The sequence below is a fragment of the Elephantulus edwardii genome, unplaced genomic scaffold (genome assembly GCF_000299155.1).
Source record: "Elephantulus edwardii isolate Elephantulus edwardi_28Jun2011 unplaced genomic scaffold, EleEdw1.0 scaffold00015, whole genome shotgun sequence".
Classification (NCBI taxonomy): domain Eukaryota; kingdom Metazoa; phylum Chordata; class Mammalia; order Macroscelidea; family Macroscelididae; genus Elephantulus; species Elephantulus edwardii.
The window spans coordinates 4,497,249-4,506,001 of record NW_006399765.1 but is presented as its reverse complement, the minus strand read 5'-3'; the positions used below and the strand labels follow the sequence as shown (position 1 = coordinate 4,506,001).

The 8,753-nt window shown below is 50.2% G+C and overlaps 1 protein-coding gene across 1 annotated transcript in view; it reads left to right on the top strand.

Moving 5' to 3' along the window:
* Positions 1-8,023, top strand: part of LOC102868034 (interferon regulatory factor 4-like) — a 12,187-nt gene extending 4,164 nt beyond the window's left edge. Inside the window, exons 2-7 of the mRNA XM_006881685.1 lie at positions 3,577-3,786; positions 4,991-5,102; positions 5,191-5,256; positions 6,769-7,146; positions 7,604-7,722; positions 7,955-8,023. Of these exons, the coding sequence (XP_006881747.1) occupies positions 3,577-3,786; positions 4,991-5,102; positions 5,191-5,256; positions 6,769-7,146; positions 7,604-7,722; positions 7,955-8,023 (954 nt within the window). The remainder of the gene's footprint in view (positions 1-3,576; positions 3,787-4,990; positions 5,103-5,190; positions 5,257-6,768; positions 7,147-7,603; positions 7,723-7,954) is intronic.
* The last annotated feature ends 730 nt before the right edge of the window (positions 8,024-8,753 follow it).

The window sequence follows — 8,753 nt, the reverse complement described above, 5'->3', positions numbered from 1 at the left end:
TTGGCACAGGATAGAGCAGGGTTTAGGGCTGTTGTGCATAGGGTCGCTATGAGTCGCAAACGACTCGACGGCACATAACAACAAAACAACAACATGGTTTATATATAAATTACGGGAGAGGGACTGGATGGGTGGTGGAAAAGTGTAATGGAATAAGGATTGGCAATTGAAAAAAAAAAAAGAGATAGAGATCCATAAATAAAACCAAAAACCCTCCTGGAGCCCCAAACCCCATAGGATAAAGCTTGATCTTCAAGGATGTCCATGACCTGGCCTCAGTAACCTCATATTTTTCTTGTTGTATGCCATCAAATTGGATCTGACTGGAACAGGAGGCGATTGCCTCTCCTTCTCCAGCACAGCATCTGGTGGATTCGAACTGTATGCCTTTGGGATTGCAGTGCAGCTTCTTGGCGCTAGGCCATCAGAGCTCCCTAGCAACTCCATCTTTTTCAACATGTACCTTCACATACACCTTTCCAGCTCCAGCCACACCAGGCTGCTCAGTGTCCCCCACATCCCTTGTCCTTCGTATTTTCAGGTCTTTGTTCAACTGTGCCCTCTGCTCCACCTGGCTGCTTCCTAGTCATCTTTCAGGACCCATCCCAAATATTCACTGAACCTCTCCTGCGCAGCTGACTCCATTCTAGGCCCTTTGGAGGCACAGCAGTGAACAAAACAGACACCTTCCCCCCTCATTACAGACTTCATTCCCTCACACAGCACAGTGTCTGATCCTGTCCTGGCGTGACAGTGCCTCATGCCCTGTATGTGAGTTTGCATCTACTTAATGTAGTGAAGAAATGCTGCAGAAATGCATACCAAGTATATCCAGGTGCTGGGAGCAGCACTTTGCTTCTACCGCCTCATCTTGCATCCATCACAGCCACATGAAGTGAGGTATTATCAGGACACTTAGCAGATAAAGAACTCAAACCTCAGCGGTCTCACCGCTGGTGTTGGCATGAGACATCAGTGTAGGAACTGTGGCTTTCCTCAGGGCTTGTATCTCTGAGGGCAGTGAGTTGAGTGCAATTCATCAATTACAGCCCTGAGAGTGATCAATGAAACAAGCATTTCCTGCTGCCCTTACCTTTGGCCTGTCTGCTCCAGCCTGCCTTGAAATGACTGCTCTCATTCCCGCCTCAGGGCCTTTGCACTTGCTGTTCTTCCTAGAATATCCTTCTTGGAGCTCTTTGTCACTCTGGGTCATTTGCATGCAAATGTCATTTTCTCATAGAAGCCCTCTCTGACCACCCTCTCTAAGGTTGTTTTTTTGTTAGGTGTGTCAATACATTGACTGGGACTCACTCATAACAATCTCATGAACAACAGATCAGAACCCTGTCCTGTACCATCCTCACAATCTCTGCCGTGTGCACGCCCATTGTTGCAGACACTGCATCAATCATCTTCCTGAGAGTCCTTGTCCCTCCACGTTCCCTCAGTGTAGTGTCTTTTTCCAAGGACCAGCACCAGCTGACAACATGCCCAAGGTTATCTGAGACAAAGTTTCACCATCCTTGCCTCTAAGGAGCACTCTGGATGAACTTCCTCCAGCACAGATTTGTTCATTCATTTGGCAGTCCATGGGTTAGCACAATTCAAAGGTATTAATTCTTTTTTAGTCTTCCTTATTCACATGCGTAAGAAGTAATGGAAAATACCATAGCTTGGGTCAGGTATGTCTTAATCTTTAAACGGACAGCCTTCAAAACAACGATGAGATCACCCCGGTAAGAATAGCAAAATTTAACAGAACAGCAAACATCAAATGCTGAAGAGGTTGTGGAGAAACTAGAACCCTTATTCACTGTTGGTGGGAGTGTAAAATGGTGCAACCACTATGGTGCTTTCTCAAAAAGTTGCAAGTAGAAATACCATTTGACCCAGCAATTCCACTACTGGGAATACACCCTAAAGAAACCATAACCACCACCCAAGCAGATATATGCACACCCATGTTTATTGTGGCTTTGTTCATAATATCAAAGAGATAGAAACAACCCACGTGCCCATCAATGAGCAAATGGATAGAAAAGGTCTGTTATATTCACACAATGGAATACTATGAAGCATTGAAAAACAAGGAACTCATGAAATATTATGCAAAATGCGTGACCCTGGAGGACATTATGCTTAGTGAAATATCTCAGTCACAAAAGGACAAATATTGCATAGGGCCACTGTTGTGAAATGAGACTGACATGGGGGTTGAGGGAAGACTGAGAAAGAGGGGATAAATAATGTATACTTCATTGAAACAGATGAGGGAGAGAACTGTTTAAAAGGGATATATGATTAGGTATTATTGTCATGACAGGAGTCCAGAATGTAGGCTTCACAGTGCAATGGACTTGGAGGGGGGGAGGGATTGCATAACAATAAAAGAGATTTACTTTTCAAAGAGAAGAGTGAATTGGGAGGGAGGGGATGAGCAGGGAGAAAAGTGCTACAGTGAATGGAAACCCTAAGTCTCTATAAACTTTCACTAAAATTACTACTAATTAAAAAGAGATGAACTCTCATTCAAGTGAACAGTGAGTTCTCTAGCACAAAACCAAAACAACAACAGACAGACAGCTTTGCTCTTTAGCACTTTCAAGAAATCCTTGACCGCAGATTTGCCCAGTGCCGCTCGTCTGCTGATTTCCTGACTACTGTTGCCATGGTTGTTGATTGTTGATACAAGTATTTTTAATTTTTTTATACACTTATTTGTATTATTAATTTACTTAGTCCTTTTTTGCCAAAATATTTATGAACATTTTAGCATGTTTAATGAATATATTTTTTATTGTATAAGACTTTGCAAAGTAGTCATAGAATATTTTTCTCCTATAGTCCAGTCTATTATTTTCATAGTTTTACCTCTTCCCTTTTTTTCCTTAATCATCTAGGGTTCGCTGGTCCGAGTGCAGTGGAGGCCACAACTAATTGATCACAGTCAGTTACAGATTTCTTAATCATCTAGGGTTCACAAAATAGCAAACCACTAAGAGGTACACGGTTCAAATCCACCAGATGCTCTGCTGGAGAAGGAAGGGCAATCTCCTCCTGTACCAGTCAGATCCGACTTGATGGCGCGCGCGCGCGCGCGCGCGCGCACACACACACACACACACACACACACACCCCCAAGCAACTGTCATTATTTGTATCCCTCTTCCTTATTTCAGGGAGCTCTAGCAGCCAAGTGAGTAGAAAGCTGTGCTGCCAGGTGCCAGTTTGAATCCACCAGCTGCTCCGAAGGAGAAAGATGAGCAGTCTCTTCTTGTGTGATTTACAGCCTCTGAAAACTGGAGGGTCAGCTATGCATCAGTCCTGACTCGATGGCAATGAGTTGGGCTTTGTTTTGAAAGCATTTATCATAATCTGTAACTTGAAATGTGCACTATTCATGTTTACTTATTTGCAGATGTCTTCTCCATTAGACTGCAAGTTCCTTAATGATGGGGACCAGGACTGTCTTGTTCTCTAATCAGTCTCCAGATCCTAGCTTAGTGGGAGGCAAGGCGTCCCCTGTCCCCTCTGCATGGCCCCGCATCCCTCCCCAGCACTCCTGCTCACTTCCAGGCCTGGGCTGTGTACAAGGGCAAGCATCTGGAGGGCACTGACAAGGAGAACCCCTCCGTCTGGAAGACTCGGCTCCGCTGTGCCCTCAACAAGAGCGCCGACTTCTGTGAGGTGCGTGAGCGCAGCCAGCTGGACATCTCCAACCCCTACAAGGTCTACCGGATCATATCTGAGGGCACCCAAGGCCCAGGTACCATCCTGCCCCTGGAGGTAGTGGTCCCAGGCAGCTCTCTGGGTAGTAAGGGCCTCACTCTGCCCATCTGTAAAATGGGGAAGGGTGGACTTGAGCTTAAATGTATGGGCTGGCAAAATTGGGATTCTTAGATTGTTTAGTTTGTCCCTCCCACTTGATAGAGGGGGAAGTGAAATCCAGAAAGAGGTGGGCCCGTCTTTTCTGAGGTCGTTCATTGGGATACTCTTGCCTGGCATCAATTCAGCTGACTCCTGCTCCATCAAGTTGCTTGCTGTCTTTTGCTTCATCTAGCGACCAAGGCTTGTGCTCCCCCCAAAGGGAAGGACAGTCCTCTGTGCCAGGAGCCTCCTGGGAAAGTGACTGGACAGGCCTGCAGAACAGACCAGGTAGGTGTGCCCTGTGGCCTCTGCAGCCTCGTGGTTCACTCACTGGCACCTACGCTCCATCAGCCCTAGGCTTTCGGCTGCCCTGATCTCTAGCGCTATTACATGCTGCTTCTCTTGCATGACCCACCTCCATCATCCCCCCCCAACACCTTCCTCTCTCCTTACCTCCACTCTGTCCCTTCCATCACTTCCAGCTCCATTGTTTTCTTCATCTCCATCACCTCTGGCTCCCTCACTGTTTCCATCCCCTCTGCATCTTCAGTTCAAGCTTTCTGACTATATCAAATCTATTTTCTTCTCTTTCATCCCCTCTCCCATCATCATTGAATCCTTCATGTCATCCCATCGCCTGCATCAGACCCAGCTGTCTGCCAGTAACATTACTTTGTATCACTCTCGTTACCTCCACTTCCACCATTGATGCTCAACTGAGCTATCCCCATTCCCCATCAGACATCATCTGGCTCCATTCCACTGTCCCTAGCGTCCCCACCAGCAGCTGGTCATCATTTGGCCTCCCAACACTAGCTTCGCCAGCTCCCTCATCTCTTCTGCCCATCCCGTCTGCTTCAGCACCCCTTACTGCAAGATGCTCTTATCTCTAACTTCATCACCAAGTACATTCATCAGTTCTGTCTTCATCCCCACTCTAACCCTGGGTGTGTGTCCAAGTGGGAAGAGGGACAGTCCTGTGCTCTGAAACCTCAAATAATCCTACCAATCCATAGCAGTCAGCCCAAATTGTCTCTGTCCTGTTGGGGACAACCTGGGGACTCCTTTGTCCCATGAATCTCCTCTCCTGCCATCACAGCCCTCTCTCGCTCCCCATGCACAGGGCCAACCTGGATTAGTCTCCAAGGATGAAGACAAACAATCTCCTTCCAGACTAGCCCAGGAGGGCTCCCTGCTGCCAGCCACCCTGGGCCCGAGCCCTTTGGCTGACCATGGTAAGGCTGGGCTAGGATCACTCACCTTGCCTCCAGGGGCCCAGGTAGGGTAGTACCTGACTGCTCTCTGCTCTCTTCCCTCCAACAGGGTACCAGGCGCCGGGCCCCACCCACTCCTGGAGCTCCACCCTTTCAGAAGATTTCAGCAACCCAGGTAGGGAATTTAAAGGCCTCCCAAATCTATGCCTTCCACTAGAGCATTCAGCCCACAACCCCAATAACAACAGCAGCTAACATTTGTTGAGGGCTTAGTTCCTGCTTAAGAACCCTGGTGGCATAGTGATTATTTGACTGCTAGCCTAAAGGGTGACAGTTCAAAACCCATCAGTCTCTTTATGAGAGAAAAATGTGGCCTCGATGAAGATTCACAGCTTTGGAAACCTGAAGGCACACTTCTGTTCTGCCATGTAGGGTTCCTGTAAGTCAGAAGCAGCCAGATACTAAAGCTTCCAAGGGCTTCCTTCAGCTCTGTGAGATAAAGCCCACTATCTCTGTGTTGATGATTCTGACTCACATAGTGTCCGTGTCCCCATCTGACAGACACAGGAAGCAGGCCACAGAGAGGAAGAGCCTTGCCTGAGGTCACTCAGCTAGTAATCCGGGTCAGCTATTAACAAATCACAGCTCCTAAGTGGTAGCAAGGCATTTAGAATCCAGGAGTCTGGCTGCACAACCTTAACATGGGGCCACACTACCGCTTCCTCATAGGGACCATTGCTGTATTATAATTGCCACTTATCATTAGTTATTGTTCCTGCCAGCGTTCAAATGTTTGCTGAGAGAAAGCTCCGAGAGACTCAGAGGAGTGGGTTGGAAGGGTCTTAGTGTCCCTGCTTCTGTAACACAAATGACCCCAGGGCTTGCCATTTCAGCCACTGAACTTGGCCACCAGTTCATTTATCTGGGACCAAATCTGCCACCCAGTTGTTCTGACTCACAGTCACCCTGTAGAACAGTGTAAAATGGCCTCTTGTTGTTGTGTACCACAGAGCTGAGTTGGCACTGACCCATAGCTGATCTCGGTGGGTTTTCAGAGACAGTTAATAGCAAGGGATGAGATTGCCCATCTCTCTCCAGTGGAGCAGCTGATGGATTCGAACCGCATGCCTTCTAGACCGCAGCACAGCTTCTTACCACTAGGCCATCAGAGCTCCCTCAAAAAATTTTCTTAGGGCTGTAAATCTTTACAGAATCAGACTGCTACATCTTTCTCCTTCAGAGCTCGTGGTGGGTTCCTGCCACTAATTTTTTGGTTAGTGGCCCAATTCTTAACCTACTATATCACCAAAGTGCCTGGTTATATTGGAAGTTACTATTGTATTATTATTATTATTATTATTATTATTATTATTATTATCATCATCATCATCATCATCATCATCATCACCATCATTATCATTATTATCATTATCATTCTACTAGAATTTTTATTTCTACTCTTGGGGAGAGATCGCCAAAACCTCCTGAGGTGGAGGCTCCTAGAGGCTTGCTTCTGAGGTCGGCTCACTTGTGGAGAGGAGGGGAGCGGGTGGAGATGGGCGGAGAGTAAACGGTGGATGGGAATAGTGGGGAGTAAAGGATTGGGGGAATGGTGACCAGGGGTGGAGGCGGTGGGAACCATGGTCCCTCACGCCCGTCCGCGCGCGCCCCCTCCTGGTCCCCGCAGATTTCTGGCTGCACGTGCGGCTGTTCTATGGCACGGCCCTAGTGCACGAGGCCACCGTGCGCACCGCGGAGGGCTGCTGTCTGAGCCCGCGGGCCATCCCCGCCAACGCGGCCGCCGAATACCTGCTGGGCCCGCAGCCGCGCATGGCGCGAGTTCACTTCCCGGAGCCGCCGCCGGGCGCCGGCGCGCTGCGCCACCTGCTGCCGCACCTGGAGCGTGGCGTGCTGCTGTGGGTGGCGCCCGAGGGCCTGTTCGCCAAGCGCCGGTGCCGGTGCCGCGTGTACTGGCGCGGCCCCCTCGCCCCGCACCGCGCGCGGCCCAACAAGCTGGAGCGCGAGCGCACCTGCCAGCTGCTCGACACGCGCCGCTTCCTGGCGGGTAAGAGCGCGGCCGCGAACCCAGGGTGGGAGGGCGGAGGGGCGGGCTCGGAAACACTGGGCGTGGGGCGCGCAGAGAGTGCACGTAGAAACAGGCGTCACGCACGAAGACACAATGCACTTGACGCAGAAGCACCAGGATGGGCACATACATGAGTACCGAAAGGGCTGGGCACAGAGATGGAAGGCAGTGTGCGAGGCGTTGGCACCGGGTGCTGATTAGGGTGGGGTGGAAGCAAAGGATTGGAAGGCATATGTGTTGATAGAGGAGTGCTGTTGATGGAGTGGGCACAGAATAACAAGGGCGGGCATAACGACATGGGAGGGGGCATAGGGCACAGGCCTGCAGTTGGGGTGTGAGTTTACCGGATGTGGGCATCTACTGTGAAGCAGAAGTTGTGCGCTGGGGGGGAAGCTCCGCCTCTGCCCTTCCCCACAGTTTCGGTTTGATGCCCTAGAACTGTGCGCGCACCTGCGAGCTGGCCGCCCAGAGCCTGAGTACCAGATCCGCCTGTGCTTTGGTGAGGAATACCCAGGCCCTCCTGACCAGCCCGAGGAGCGACTTGTCATGGCCTATGTGAGTTATCCTGGACACCAAACGGAAGGCACACTGTCCTGTCCCTTCAAATAGACTTTCCCCTGCCTCCCCTTGCCCCCTCGCTACTCCTTGGGCTGCCCTGTGACCCTCCATTCTGCGTGTGAAGTAGATTTGGGGAGGGGGCTGTCACTTGGGTTGAGACTTTTCACGGGAAGGTAGGGAGAGGGCTGGGAAGGAAGAGAGCTTGCTCATCGCCACGCCCGCCTCGCAGGTGGAGCCCATCTTCGCCCGGAACCTCCTGTTGCACTCGAAGCGCCTGGGCTCAGAGACTGGTCCCTAGGCCAGCAGCCCGGACAGGGTCAACCACCTGCTGAAACTTGAGCCATGAATACATGGCATCTGCCTGTCATGCCCCTAAAGTCAACCCCCTGCTGGTTATGGACATCACTCCACCTCAGGCCTGCCCCACAGAGCACCTGGGGCCTCCTCCCATCCATATCTTCCAGGTCAGGACAGGAGAAAGCCTTCAGCTTCTCCACTACAACCCTGGTGATGCTGTTGTGTGCCATCCAGTCAATACCACTCATGTTGTTGTGTACCTTCCAGTCGATACCAATCCATAGCTGACCCTCCAGTGGGTTTTCAGAGACAGTAATCCCACGGGAGGAGATTGATAATCTTTCTCCTGCGGAGCAACTGTTGGATTTGAACCGTGCCTTCAGAATGCAGTGCAGCTTCTTACCGTCAGGCCACAAGGGCTCCCTAGTTGTGTTATTGTTAAGTGCCATGGAGTCACCTGAGACTCATAGCGACTTTATGTATAATAGTTCTGAGCCCTGCCTTATCCTGAGCCAGTCTCACTGACTCCGACACACTTAACCCCATATGTCAATCCATCTCATCCGGGAGCTTTTTATGCTGCACTGAACCTCCACCCTTCTGAGCATGATGTCCTTCTCCAAAGACTGGTCCCCTCCTGGCCACATACCCAAAGTATGTGAGATGGAGCTTCAGAATCCTCGCCTCCAAGGAGAAACTTGGTTTCACCCTCTTCTGCTTGTCCTCTTGGC